We start from the raw sequence: 14,091 nt of genomic DNA on the forward strand, positions 1-14,091 counted from the left end.
GCCTCAGCCAGCTGCTTACATGCTTTTTACAAAATGAGATCTATGTTTTTTTACTTAACCTCTTTTACATATTTTTCATGTTTCTACCTGATCTTTATAATTACCATTTTAATGTCTGCATAATAATCCATCAGTTATTATGCTATAATTTATTTAAAGCAGTAGAGTGAAAAGGACCAGAAAGGTTTTAAAGCTGGAAGCTGTTCAAATCCCAACTGTGATTTACCATCTGTGTAATCCTAGACAAAATATTTAATCACTCCAAGGTTTAATTCATTTATAAAGTGTGTTGATCATAAACCTACCTTGCCGGGCCATTGTGAAAGATTATATCAAATTAGATGAATTATGAATTATGGCCTGGCACTTATTCAATGAGTGGTGGCTGCCCACTTATCGTCTTTACTGATTGGCTGAGCTTGATGTTCTAGAAGGAAGGTAGGTGTCGATGGGGGGGGGGGTTAGATGTGGGGGGAGAGCTCAGGGAGCCAGCCTGAGAGCGGTAGACCCACAGAGGCCAGCAGTAGTCACCACTAGTCCATGCGACTGTTGAGTATCTGAAATGTGGTCCTTGTTATTTGGGATGTGTAGTAAACATAGAACACACACTAGGTTGAGAAGACTTAGTATGGAACAGAATATAAAACACCTTGTTAATAATTTTTATACTAAGTATACTATACCATGTTATTTTGGATATACTGTGTTAAAAGATGTTAAAATTATTTTCACTTGATTTTAAAATGTGGCTACTAGAAAACTGTAAAGGACATAATGGGGCTTGTATTGAGTTTCTCTGGCTGCTTTGAGTCCCTATGACTGATCCCATACAGGAAAGACAGGAGGCGTAGGTACATCTGAGTGTGTGTTTATATAAGTAGATCATTAGTGGGTGTCCCCTGAGCAGTGAAATGAAAGATAGGCATTTGTTCTAGACCAGAGAAGCTATCCCCACTTGCCTTGAGTTGGCCATCCTGGCTCTTAAGCAAGTCACACGCAGCAGTGGTTAGATTTTTGACCAAAGCACTCGTTGCAGGGAACAAGTGTGACTTCTCTGCTGAGCTCGCAGGGCGCTTCAGGCCCAGCTGGCAGAGAAGCACTGGGCGTCCCGCTCGCTCTTTTGTGGCGTGCTTCTCTGTCACACGTGCAGTGTGTGGGGATCACACAACTGGGAAAAAGACCACACAGACAATGATGGTGGAGGGATAGGCTGCTTCTGGAAGGGGGATAAGTGCTCTGAGTCCAGGACAGCCCTGCTCCGCTGTGTGTCCTCACCTTCTCTGGTTTAGAGTCAGAGAAGCAGTGTTCTCACCTTTATGGATTTGATGCTGAGGCTGGCTTCCGGGTAGCATTTCAGATAACCAAATCCCATTTCGGTTTTCCAGCCGGGAATTGAAATTGTACCTAGCTCTTAAAATATCCATTGTACCATTTCCTGTAGAACCCCTCTAGGGTTCTTGGGTTATAGAGCCTTAAAATCAAGGTAAAGTTTAGAAGCAAAGAAAATTTGTAAGAGCTTTTATATACTTTTCTACAGTTGGTCTCCCATTGGTTGAGCTCAGGAGACCACAGATTTTGGATGCATCTTAGTGGGGTAAGAACAAGGCAAGTGGAAGATACTTAGTCTGGAGGGCAAAAAGTAAAGCACAACAAGCACTATTATCTGCCTTGCTTGGAGAAGTTTTATCTGAGTTAGCCTGCCTGACTTCAGCATTGTTTGATGCGGATAACAGAAAGGCCTGGTGATAGACCCTGGCATCGCTATGGCAGGGGCATTGCTGTACCTTTGCCAGGAGCATTCTCCTTCTAACGTACTGCCCCCCGTCTGAGCCCTGACTGCACTCCTCAGGTGGGACAAGGGTTTCATGTTCTTGGTCAGCAGTGGTTAAACTATAACAGCATGTATATGTTTCATTCACTTAGCAACCATTTACTGATCTCTTTCCAACAGGCCAGACACCATGGGGTTAACTGTTCTCTGAGGAAAGTATATGAAAGTTTTAATAGCTTTCCTTTGCTTTCGTTTTCTATCACGACTTTAAATTTGTGACTTTTACGGTCACAGAACAAATAGCCTTGTTTCACAACTTAGGAAACCGATTCTTTACTATGAGAGGACTTTTACTTTTAGAGGACTTCTTGTATTCTGGATACCAGTTTAATTTTTTCTGAAAAGTGGGAGAAATGTACTCTTTACCCCTCCTCCACTCTCTGCCCTTCTTTTGGGCCTTGGAGAAAGATCCCCTCTGATCTCTGGGAGCCCCAAGTTTCCCTCCCAGCAGACATGTGACAAGACTTCATCTGCTAGACAGCCCACTCCCTCAGTGCGGGGGGCCCTATGTGCCCTGGTTGGGCTGTGGCAGACTACAGCTCTCACCTCTTCCTCCATGTCAGTCAGCCAGAGGAGGAACTCGGCCCCAGGGTGGCAGGCCAGTAGGTCTTCTGCCCCTACAGAGATTAACTTTTGAAGTAGTTTCATCCCACTGCACTACCTGTGACTTTTCAAGGCAACTATGAAGAGCTGGGAATTAGCCAAAGGCCTGACACCTGAGGCAGTTAGGTGTCCCTGGCGAAGCGACTAGCATTGGGGGTGGTGTTGGGATACCTAGGCATAGACAGCCGCATAAATACGAACGTCTCTGTGCTCCAAGGCCCTGCCGGGCTGTGCCTACCCACCACACTCTCCCTTCTGCATGTGCACAGATTCAAGCCTGCACACACCTGCACACATACAATATATCCCCTTGCAGGTGCTGTACCCCTCTCCCCACTTGGTCCCCCTGGAAGCCCCCACTTCTCACCTCTCCCCACCAACTGCAGCCCCCACCCCAGCACTGTCATTCCTAACTCCAAAGCCCAGCCTTTCTGCCAGCCCAGGCCTCTCCAGGTTAGAGCTCTCTGGGGACCGTTTCCTATTGAAAGGAAGAAAGAAAGAAAAAGGGAGGAAAACCAGAAAGAAAGAGGAAAGCAGAAGAATGAAATTGGACCGAAGGGGCAGTGGTGCCTTGAGCTATCTCACTGCATTACAATGAATATGGACTCTATTAAGCTCCGTTCTGCCTGTTAGTGTTTCCCAGGGCAACACAGCCCCCATATGGCAAGCATGCAGCCGATTAGGCTAGGCCCCTGGGCCTCATTGAAGGCTGGGGGGGCTTGACTGGCAGTTGAGCTCCCTCCCACCTCCCCCTACTCCTCACACTTGACACTGCCTGTGTTTATCTAAAGCAAGGAAGGGGGGGGGCATTTGGAAAGGTTTTTGTCTGTCTCAGAGAGAAGGGAGAGGAGACTGGAGGCTGGGTGGGTTGAGGGAGGTTGAGGGAGGAAGGTGGGTGGAGGTGGGGTGGAGAGGGGATAGGCAAGGAGGGAAAAGCCTCATAAATATTCAAGAGGAGTGGTGAATGGAGAGAGAAATAAAGCAGATGGAATTCATGTTAAAGAATGCCACAATCACCCTGTTTTGAGCCCTCCAAAAACAAAACAAAACAAAACCCAAAAAAAAAAAAAAAAAAGCAATGGCTTTCTAGGAGTGTAGGAGCTGCGTTTATCCAATTAGCAGGGTTGTCAAATTGAATTTATATGGAATAGGGTGGGGGAATTGAGAAGAGAGTGTAGAAGAAAGGAAGTGGGTTTTCTTTTCTCTTAAGGTTTGTGGGGCCCCCCACCACCCTTTATGGCTAGATTTTTTAATTTCCTTAAAGAGAAATTTAAGGAAGGGATATGTGTGACAAAGAAATGTGACTCCCTCGTAACTTTTTCCTCAAGTGATTGAGGTGGGAGAGAATTAGATCTGTCCAGTGGGAAAAACAAGAGACCACATCTTCTCTTTACTCGGAAGGCAGAGGTGGCTTCTCCCGGGGTTCCTCCCCAGAACCAAGATGGTATGTCTAAATTCCTTCTTTCCCCTTTCATAGATGGTGAAGAGGTTCACCTACCTCAGTGGAAATAGGTTCTGTCTGTGTTGGTACAACTTGTTAAAAATTTTGAGTTCAGTGAATGAGGAGCCCAGATTAGGCAAATGCCACTTTGGTTATTTATTGCCTTCTCAAAAACCACCAGTGAGTCCTCTGTCTGTGATGCTCATCTCAAACTCTTTTTCCTAATCTTCCACAGAATAACCCAATCTCAGTTTCTTACCTTGCCTCTTCCCATTCTTCTGAAAGTCCCCATAATAGGGTACAAACTCTACAGAGGAAATAAAAGAAATTCCACTACAGTACTGGAAGAAGATATTGGAGATGCTCTTAAGGTTTATTTTTTTTTAACTTTTTTTAATCTGTTTTTGTTTTTGTTTTAGAATTTATTTATTTATTTATTTGACAGATCACAGGTAGGCAGAGAGGCAGAGAGTGAGAGAGGGGGAAGCAGGCTCCCTGCTGAGCAGAGAGCCTGATGCAGGGCTTGATCCCAGGACGCTGGGATCATGACCTGAGCTAAAGGCAGAGGCTTTAACCCACTGAGCCACCCAGGCACCCCTTAATGTTTATTTCTGTCTAAAAAACGTGGAAGGAAAGAAATTCAGCTTTCCTGATATTTAATACCAGGGTTGGCAGTGGTACCTTTAGCCTGTATATCACAGGGTGATGCATGACAATAGTAAAAGATCTCCTCTGGTTGACAGTGGAGACATCACTGGCTTATTCACTTCCCAGTTTTCCTGTTCTCTGTTAAGTGGATTTACAGATTATATAATTTACTTTTGACTAAATTAATCGTCACAAAACGACAAGTGGCTTAAAGAGATTGCTGCAAAGAAACTGGGGCTGAAGAGTAGGCAGCTAATCCAAGCACAGGCTAACAGGAAGAGAGCAGCAGGGTTGACCCTCTTCAAGCCACATCAGGAAGTAAAAACAGTGCTAATGGAATCCCATGTGATGAGAAGTCAGCAAAGTAATTAATATTCAAACAGACTATTTGAGAGAGGTTATAGCCATATCATTACCAATGTACCTAATCCTAAAGAGGCTTTCTGTTTTAAGGTATTAGCTTTAATTGCATTATAAACAACATTATAAACAATCATGATTAACATGTTATTAAAACAGGGTTTCACTTTTGCCTACTCTTTTTAAATTTTAGTTAGGCAGCCCATGCATTTAATTTATGGATAAATATTAATGGGTTAGGCATATTTGCCCAGAATATTTTACTCCTAAGAAAACAAGATCAGAAAAGTTGGGAGACCACTGTTCTAGATAAACCTGTAACAGCCAAACTGCTTGATGTACCAGCTCCCAGACCGATCTTTCCTACCAGCAGTGCCCTCAGCTCTTTATATATACACACACATCCCAAGGGGCCTTCTAAACCCTTTATCCAGGGAACCTTTCCTGAAGACCCAATATTGAAAATGCTCCCCTCCTATGCTCTCACTTGCCCCTTCTCATTTGTGACTGAATTGGTGATCAGTTAAGGTTTTAAAATAAAGGATGCTAAAGTTGTTACACGAGTGGAATCCCCTAAGCTTCAGTGGTTTTGTGCAACAGCGGTTTATTTCTTCTGTCCTGGATTGCCTTGACTTCTTCCACCTTGGAGCTAGAAACACAGGACATGTGTCACCAGGACTGGAGAGGGGAGAAATGGAAGGTAGACCCTGGTTCTCTAGCTCTTAACAGCCATAGCCTGGAAGGGACACATGACCTATTTGCTCACACTTGCTTGGCCAGCACTAGTCACATGGCTCTAAACCTTCTGCAGAGGACGCTGGGTAGTGAGGAGCTTCTGGAGATTTGCTGAACACTAGCTGACTTAAAGTCCTGAGCTGTCGTTCGTCAGAGATCCACCCTGTAGTACAGTGACTTGCGTACTGTCCTCTATGGGAGATCAGTAACATTTTTTATACCTGGTAATAGTGAAATTGCAGTATCATACTTTTTACTAGACACTCAGTCAAAATATGATTAAGGAATAAGCTAGAGGGTGCCTGGGTCGCTCAGTCAGTTAAATCGAATCACGTCGGGCTCCTGCTCAGCGGAGAGTCGGCTTCTCTCGCTGCAATGCCCCCATCCCCACCCCGTGCTCTTTCACTCTCTCTCATTCTAGCTCTCGCTCTATCACAAATACATACATAAAGTCTTTAAAAAAGAAAAAGGAATAAGCTAGGAATATATTTAGAGGCCGGCTAGAGCATGGCTTATACTTAAGAACATCAACATTTTGTTACTCTTGCCTGTTTGACATCAGAGTGGTCTGGGTAGATGTTCTAGGTATTAGTCTAGAACTGCACTGCCCGGTGTGGTTCCATTAAAAACTCAGTTCCTCATCCCAGTAGCCACACTTAAAGTGTTTGATAGCCACACATGGCTAGTGACTAGTACTGATAGTGCAAATGAAGGACATTTTCACCTTTGCAGAAAGTTCTATTGAAGGGGACTATGTGAAGAATAGTACAAGATTGTTCTAGATTTGGGTGTACATGGTAGAAGAATGAAAACAACCACAGAGAAAATTACTCTTTTTCTGTTTTTAAAAAAGATGTATTTATTTGAGAGAGCGAAAAGGTGCATGTGGGCATGCGCAAGAAGTGGAGGAGCAGAGAGAGGGGAGACATGCAGGCTCCCCGCTGAGCAGAGCCTGACATGGGACTCCATCTCAGGATCCCGAGATCATGCCCTGAGCAGAAACCAAGACTCAGGCGCTTACCCAACTGTGCCACACCCGGGCCCCCCAGTGAAAGCTACTCTTACAGATAACGATTCAGGTAACCTTACTTTTCTGCGTAAGAAAGTAGATTCGTTCTTAAAGTAGTCCTAAGCAGTTAGTAAATATCTCAGAAACTGTTTGGTGGGAGGCAGTATTGGGATAGTAGAGATAGCCTGGGGCTAGGAGTCAGGGGACCTGACTTGAAGCCCTAAATCTCTCTTAATTAGCTGGGAGCCCTTCTGCAAATCACTTAGTCTCTCTGCTCCTTGCTTTTCTCATTTATAACATTTAATGTCCAGAGGTGTTATTCCAAGCTATTATTTTATTTTCTCTGAGGTCCCTCCTAATTTAAAATCTTTCTTTTTAATTAGGTCTGTGGGTAAAAGTACAACTTTTTAAGTAAAAGTGACCTTTCTTAAACTCTTCTAAATCTATTTAAACTCATGTATTCAGCCCTTCGGGAACTAGATTGGTTTGCTTCCCAGGGATCTCCCCCAATGCCATTCCTCTGAGCAGGAGCTCCGCCCTCTTTCTTGAGGGCAGCACTCACCGCCACCCCCTGCTGCCTTCCCACAGCCACTTGGCATCACCTCGTAGGAGCAAAACTTCTCCCTGCCTTCAAAGACGTTTGGGAAAAGTGAATCTTACTCTATAGAATGGGGAACTTGCAAAAAAACAAGCAAAAGAAGTAATTTGGGATCAGAAATACTTCTTTTTGGGGTGTCTGGGTGGCTCAGTCGTTGGGCATCTGCCTTCCGCTGGGGTCGTGATCCCGGGGTCCTGGGATTGAGCCCTGAATTGGGCTCCCTGCTCGGTGGAGGCCTGCTTCTGCCTCTCTCACTCCCCTGCTTGTGTTCCCTCTCTCGCTGTGTCTCTCTCTGTCAAATAAATAAATAAAATCTTTAAAAAAAAAAAATCTTTTTTCATGTGGCTAGCCGCCCTCAACCAATGGAACAAAAAACTTTGTCAGATCTTATTCTTGTCACTGAAAGGATGTTTTTTTAGAAACCATTCTCCCTACGGTATCTGCTAGATCACATGTTCTTCTGTTTCACTCATCATGGTTATTGGCCAGAGGATATCCAAAGGGTGTGCTGTGTGTTTAAGACCACGAAGGCTTCCCTCTTTTTCTAAGACAGCTGCAGTGTCCTGAGCGACCAGGGAGGGGGTGTGGGCTCCTGTGCCCTGGTCTCTCCTGTGCTCAAGCCTCTCCTCTTGGGAGAAGGTGGAGCTGGCTGCCTCTTGCTCCTGATGGATTCGCAGTTGTTTGTAATTTTCTCACAAAATAAATACTCCAAGGCTATAATTTCTCGTTGGTCTCAACCCCAGAAAGTGTATTCTGTTGTTGTTGTTTTTGGAAAGTTTTGAAAATGTCTGCTTGCTGGAGATTATTTCAGTGGGAGCATGTATGTCAGCAGTTACATTTCTCAGACACATTTTCTTTCTCTTTTCCGTGTCCAAATAACCCTTCAAAATAGCAAGTACCTAGGCCTCAATGAGGAATTCATGTCGGAAATTTATTCTCTCCTCTGCTTTTTTTTTTTTTTTCCTTCATCTCTCCTCTTTTTCTGAGAAAATCCATAGAAAATAAGAAGGATCTAGACATACTTGGCATTGCCAAGAAAAGTAACAGGCCTTACTGTTGCCTTTACCCAACTTCGAAATTGTACCGTGTTCATTTCATGGTGAGGCAGAGCCACACTGCACGTAGGAATTGCAATTCAGCCTTAGTTGTCTTTTATTTTTAGATTACAACAGAATTCTCAGAAGATACAAATCTTTGGGATTATCTTTCTAGACCAAGCTCACTAGGTAACTCGGTCCAGGAAACAACTCTGTTTTCCTGGCTGCGAAATAAGATGCATTCTGGCTACACTGATGCCCCTTCCTCCCTATTTTTGTCATAGTTCCGCATTTTGTGAATGAGCCTCCGGGTGACCTGCTTTGAGGTCATTAAATGGTCTCTGTTTACAACTCTATCATGGGGCTTAATGCGTTAACTCCTTTCTCCCTCTTTACATACCTGTTTCCTCTTACTCCCTTTCCCTCCCCAGATGCATTCTTTTCTCCTGGTGGCTTATAAAAGTGGGTTGGTGGTTGGTAGCAAAAGTGGGGCCTGTTTTCATTTTGATTCCTATAAATTACCAAGGGTGCAGAAGTAACAGTAATTGTTTGGCTGGTCCTCGTTAAGCAGGAGGGGGTCTGGGCTGAATTTCCTCAGTAAAACCTTCGTGGACTTTACAACGCAAACACCTCTGCAGCCACCCTGTGCTCAGATAAAAAACAGCCCTCCTGTCCTCTTTGTCTGCTTGTCATCTTTTTGCCCTTTTTTTTTTTTTTTAACTCATGTTCATTTCCTGCCTCCTCCTTCCTTCCTTTCCGCTCCTTCCTTTCTTGAGACATGGACAGAACAGGTGCCAGCAATTTTCTCAGGGAGTTGGGCAAACTGTAGCATGTCATGATCAAGTTCCTAAAATCCTTTCACTGGTAATTCATTCAGAGTTCTAGATAAATAGGTTATTTCGTTGGGGAATAGTAGAGAATTAAAGCAAGGATCTGGAAAACTGAGAGGAAACCAAAACTTGCTTTTTGGTATTAGTTTCAAAATCTGTTAATGGAGTTTTCCTCTAGGACTCACTGTTAAAATGCCTCACTGTTCTACATCTCCCTTACTCCAAATCTGTTAAGCTCCCCACTGGGTGCAGAGCACTGATAGAAAAAAAAAATGTGAAAAGGTCTCTATTGTGTTTAAAGTACAGAGATTTGAAAAGATTTTCTTGGCGTCTCTGAGACCTTAGGATTCATCAGAGATACCCCCTAAACAAGGAGTTCAGCATGCATTGTGCATATGATGGTACTGTCCACGATAGTCTTGTAGTGGTGGCATGGACTGCCGTGTGGCTGTGGATATCTGACCTCCTGCAAATACATGGTTCCCAACAGGTGTGAGAGATGCTCACAGCCCAGATCCTGGCCATGGCTGGGGGTCCCAGCCCCTCTCATGCTGGGCTCCCTTGCCCTCCCTGCTCCCCGTACACAGGGCAAGCCTGTAGCACTCGTGCCACAGTAAAATCCCCTTCTGGCTCAAGGGAGCCACTTAAGAGAAGCTTCTTTTAGATAAGAAATGACAGGAGAGTGTTCTTTGGTCTTCCAGCAGCTGTTCAGATCAACATCTTGAATGTGGCCAGCATGTGCACTAGAGGCAGGGGGCAAGGGGACAGAGCCAGGCCCTGTGGCAGGCAGCCTCACTCACCAGGGCCATCTCTCTCTTTCTCACAACAGAGCAGTGCGAGGGATCGTAGTACTTCTTGGAGTGACTCCTCTGGCTTATGGGACGTTGGCTCGAACCCTTTGTGACACCGTGCTGCATGGGACGATGACAACTCAGAGAGAAAAAAGGCCCGAGGTCACCCTCGCTTGCCTCCTCTTGGCCACAACAGGCTGCTTTGCTGACTTGGGTGAGTGCTTTCCTTCCCTTTCTCAGCCTGCCCCTCTTATAAGAACACTTTGCCCCTTCATGTCTCATTCAGCAGTGACCCTTTAACAAGGCCTTTCTTTTCTTGGATTTCAACGAACGCTTCATTGCCACTGGCCTTTGGGGGGTACACTTAGTAATACAAGATGAGACATCATCTTGGCTGCCTCATATTGTTGCATTTTAGTATTTTAATCGTTTTAAATATATACGAGCGGAGGAGAAATAATAGTAACTGCCCTTAACGGAGCATTTACTGTAGGAGATTATGGCAGGCAGTTGACACGCATTGTCCCGGGAGCCAGGTGTTCCTAGCCCCATGCTGTAGGTAAGAAACTGAGATACAGAAAGGCTAGTGACCTGGCTCAGAAGCCGTGGCACTGGGGTTTGGGCCCAGGTGTGTCCAACCCCAAAGCTGAAGCTGCCACTCCAGTCTGCTGTTGTCATCGTCATCGTCATCGTCTTCTTTCTTCTTTCTTCTTCATCTTCTTCTTTTTTTAAGATTTTATTTATTGTTTTGGCAGAGAGAGAGAGAGATCACAAATAGGCAGAGAGGCAGGCAGAGAGAGAGAAAGGCTCTCCCTGCTGAGCAGAGAGCCCGATGCGGGGCTCCATCCTAGGACCCTGGGATCATGACCTGAGCTGAAGGCAGAGGCTTAACCCACTGAGCCACCCAGGCGCCCCTCCAGTCTGCCTTCTGAGAACATGTACAGGTTGGGGAATGGATCCAAGCAACTGGGAGTTCTTCAGAGGAAGATGGACTCCCCCAGGTTGCTCAGCTTGGAAAGGGACCTGGTGCTATGCTTCTGAAAAGGTCATGTTACTGGCTTCATGGGGGTGTTTATTCATGGCTCTGTCCCTATTCTCTCCCTCCAGACCAGGTCCCTCAGGTCACTGTCCAGCCTTCTTCCACGGTCCAGAAGCTCGGAGGAACTGTGATCCTCGGCTGTGTGGTGGAACCCCCATGGATGAACACCACCTGGCGCCTGAATGGGAAGGAGCTGAATGGCTCAGATGATGCTCTGGGCATCCTCATCAGCCGTGGGACCCTCGTCGTCACCGCCCTCAGCAACCGCACCGTGGGACGGTACCAGTGTGTGGCCCGGATGCCTGCGGGAGCTGTGGCCAGCGTGCCGGCCACTGTGACACTAGCCAGTGAGTGCTGCTCCTTGCTTCTCAGCCCCGGGGCTCCTCTCTCCTCCTCTCTCCCATTCTCTTTCTCCCCCAGGCCATCCATACCCCCTTGTCAGTAGTCTTCATGTGAAAGGGGGACTTACAATTTGACATTTCAAACCAGAGAGCAGTAGGTGCCCAGCAGTCCCCAGGGGTGGACGACCGTTGGGCCCCTGCAAAGCTGCTCTCTAACTAGGGGCCTGCTGTGGAATAAGTGTCTAGAAGTAGGGGAACTCCATGTGGTTGAACTGTTTACAGGCCACAGCTTTCTGCTTTCCCTCTGGCTATGGGTGTGACTGAGCCAGCTGCCTGCTGTCCCCCACCCAGTCCTCCATCCCCGTCCTCAGGGCAGTTATGGTCAGAGCATTTACAGGGCCATGTATAGTCTGAGCAGAGCTGCCCATCCCACATGTGGCCTCCTATCTGCTTGAGGGGCAAGTGTATTCCATATGCCAGATATATAAATAGTAGAGCACAATGAGAAGGAAACTGTGACCAAGAGTAAAACGAACAGAAAAGAGGATGAGATTGGGGTACGGTTTGGTCCAAGGAGGATGCCGGTGAAGACTTGATAGTACTCTTAATTTTTAATTATCACTTGAGTGTATTATGGTACCCCCAGTGCAAAACACACATTGCCTCATTGTCTACCCATTGTACATAGAGGAGACAAGATTTAAGGAATAGACTTCTGAAGGCTCCGGAGCAGGCCCAATATCCATTCTTAAATGCTGAGTCTACAACCAGGAAATATTAAGAATGACCTCTTGTTCCTTGGACCTGGTTCCCTTGTGACCTAGCAGGGTCCCCTTACCCCTGACTACTTGCTTTGGACTTCGATGTCACTGTCCTAATCACCCTCCTGAGGGATGTGTGTTACGGGTCATACCTAAAGCCTCAAACTTCTGCATTGCTCCTTAAAGTGTGGCTGGGGTCCCTGGGGTGTGCAAGGCATGAGTCCTGCAGGAAAGTATTAGGGGATGAGGAAGTAGACCAGCAGGGGAGAAAAGACCCCTCCCTGCCCTCCCGTTGTCAGGTCCCTGGAGGGACATCCCTCTGTGGAAGAGCAGGGCAGAGGCTGCCGGCCCTGTTGCTGTTTTCTTGGGAAGTAGTCAAGCAGCCCTGCCCTTTTCTTGGAGAAGGGAGAAAGCAGGGTCGGTCCTCAGCTGACCCCCCAATGGACTAGGCTGAGCCTGGGCTGCCTCTTGCTGCCTCCTCACACAGTGGGAACCATTTTCCTTGGTGGCAGCATGAGCACATGAATCTGAGCCCCGGGCCTCTGGGAGGTAGGCTGTGCATGGTCAGAGGGAGGCAGGCCCTGGGCCACCAGCTGGGCCCTCCCCTCCACCTGTGCTTGTGGGTGTGAGGAGGAGGGTACGGGCAGACTTAGGTGAGGAGGGCTGAGGGTTGGGAGGGGTCATCTCGTCGTATAAGAAGGGCTGAGGTCTGCACTCCTACGATCATATTCCTCTTTTATATTTTCCAATTGTAATGAAAATCACATTACAAAAAGTACAGAATTTATATATATCATATATAATAACATTTCCCCTCAGCCCACCATCGTCACACAGCCACCATTTGCCATTTTGAAGGATACTTTTCAATCTTGATCCATACCCATACTTTCTTTTTTTATCGAAGTATCTAATTGACACACAGTATCAGTTTCAGGTGTAGAAGATAATGGTTTGATATTTGGGTGCCTTGTGACATGGTCACCACAATAAGCCTACGTACCATCTGTCGCCACACACAGTCACCTTTACTGATTGTATTCCCTGTGCTGTACATTATATCCCCATGGCTTATTTTATGACTGGAAGCTTGGACCACTTGATCTCCTTCACTAATTCTCCCCCACAGCCCTTCCTCTCTGACAACCAGGACTCTATTCTGTGTCCGTGAGTCTGGGTTTTATTTTGTTTTGTCTTTTAGATTCTACCTGTAAGTGAAATCATGGCGTACCTGTCTTTCTCTGACTCATGTCACTGAGCCTGAGGGTATGCCCATACTTTCACACTGTCATAGCGACCTACTGAATATATAGCTTCTGTCCATATTCTCTCCCCCTCAGCATTGTGTGGTAAGCACCTTCCCTTAGCCATATGACTATATTTACTTTTCTTTTTCCTAGAGTTCTAGAGTTCTAGAGTTGAGTATAAATGCATCCAGTAAAGTACACAAAGTGCACTAATAAGTCAACAACTGATGCATTTTTCTTATGTCCACCCCAAGTAACCATCTCTTTAGTGGGTCCCCCCTTCCCCTTACCTAGTCATCTGTCCCCCACAGCCTGCAGCAGAGCAGAATCAGAGTTACCAATGGCCCTCGAACATGCCTTGAGTGGATCTACCATATGTACTGATTGTGGGCCATTAGGTCACTTCTAGTGGTTCATTATTACAAGTAAGATGTGCCTTTTAGTAGCGTTCGTGCCTTTAAAGGATAGAGTTGCTCATCTGCAGATGGTCAGCATGTGTCTGTGAAGGCTCAGGAAACTCCACAACCATTTATTTGGCCTCATTAGGAGCCAGACTGAACGTTTTATTTGGAGAAAGGGATAGTTGGAGAGTACAAGATTTATGTTAGAGCCCTCCTTCTACTTTAAGGTGTATCTGTATGAGGAGAAACCATTTTTCACCTTTATTTTTAAAAAAAATTCCTGGCCACTTCTTTCTGTGGCACTTAAAGGGATCTGCAGTTGACAGTGAGGACAAAGGGGAGGGTTTGGTTGCATCCCAGAAGGCCCAGGGAGAGAAGAAGTGGGTTGTGCGGAAGCCCAGTGAATCTTGCTTGAAAGC

At 46.0% G+C, this 14,091-nt stretch overlaps 2 protein-coding genes across 6 annotated transcripts in view; both read left to right on the plus strand.

The window, feature by feature from the left end:
• Window positions 1–14,091, plus strand: part of SIDT1 (SID1 transmembrane family member 1) — a 479,838-nt gene that overhangs the window by 115,081 nt on the left and 350,666 nt on the right. The window lies entirely within an intron of this gene.
• Window positions 1–14,091, plus strand: part of BOC (BOC cell adhesion associated, oncogene regulated) — a 66,406-nt gene that overhangs the window by 23,872 nt on the left and 28,443 nt on the right. For all 5 annotated transcript variants that reach the window (XM_082737932.1, XM_082737933.1, XM_082737934.1 and 2 more), the window contains 2 exons: window positions 9,922–10,097; window positions 10,991–11,269. In XM_082737932.1, coding sequence (XP_082594058.1) covers window positions 10,016–10,097; window positions 10,991–11,269 — 361 coding nt within the window. In that variant the 5' untranslated portion in view covers window positions 9,922–10,015. The remainder of the gene's footprint in view (window positions 1–9,921; window positions 10,098–10,990; window positions 11,270–14,091) is intronic.

Source organism: Mustela nivalis, assembly GCF_964662115.1.
Source record: "Mustela nivalis genome assembly, chromosome: 1".
Taxonomy (NCBI): Eukaryota; Metazoa; Chordata; class Mammalia; order Carnivora; family Mustelidae; genus Mustela; species Mustela nivalis.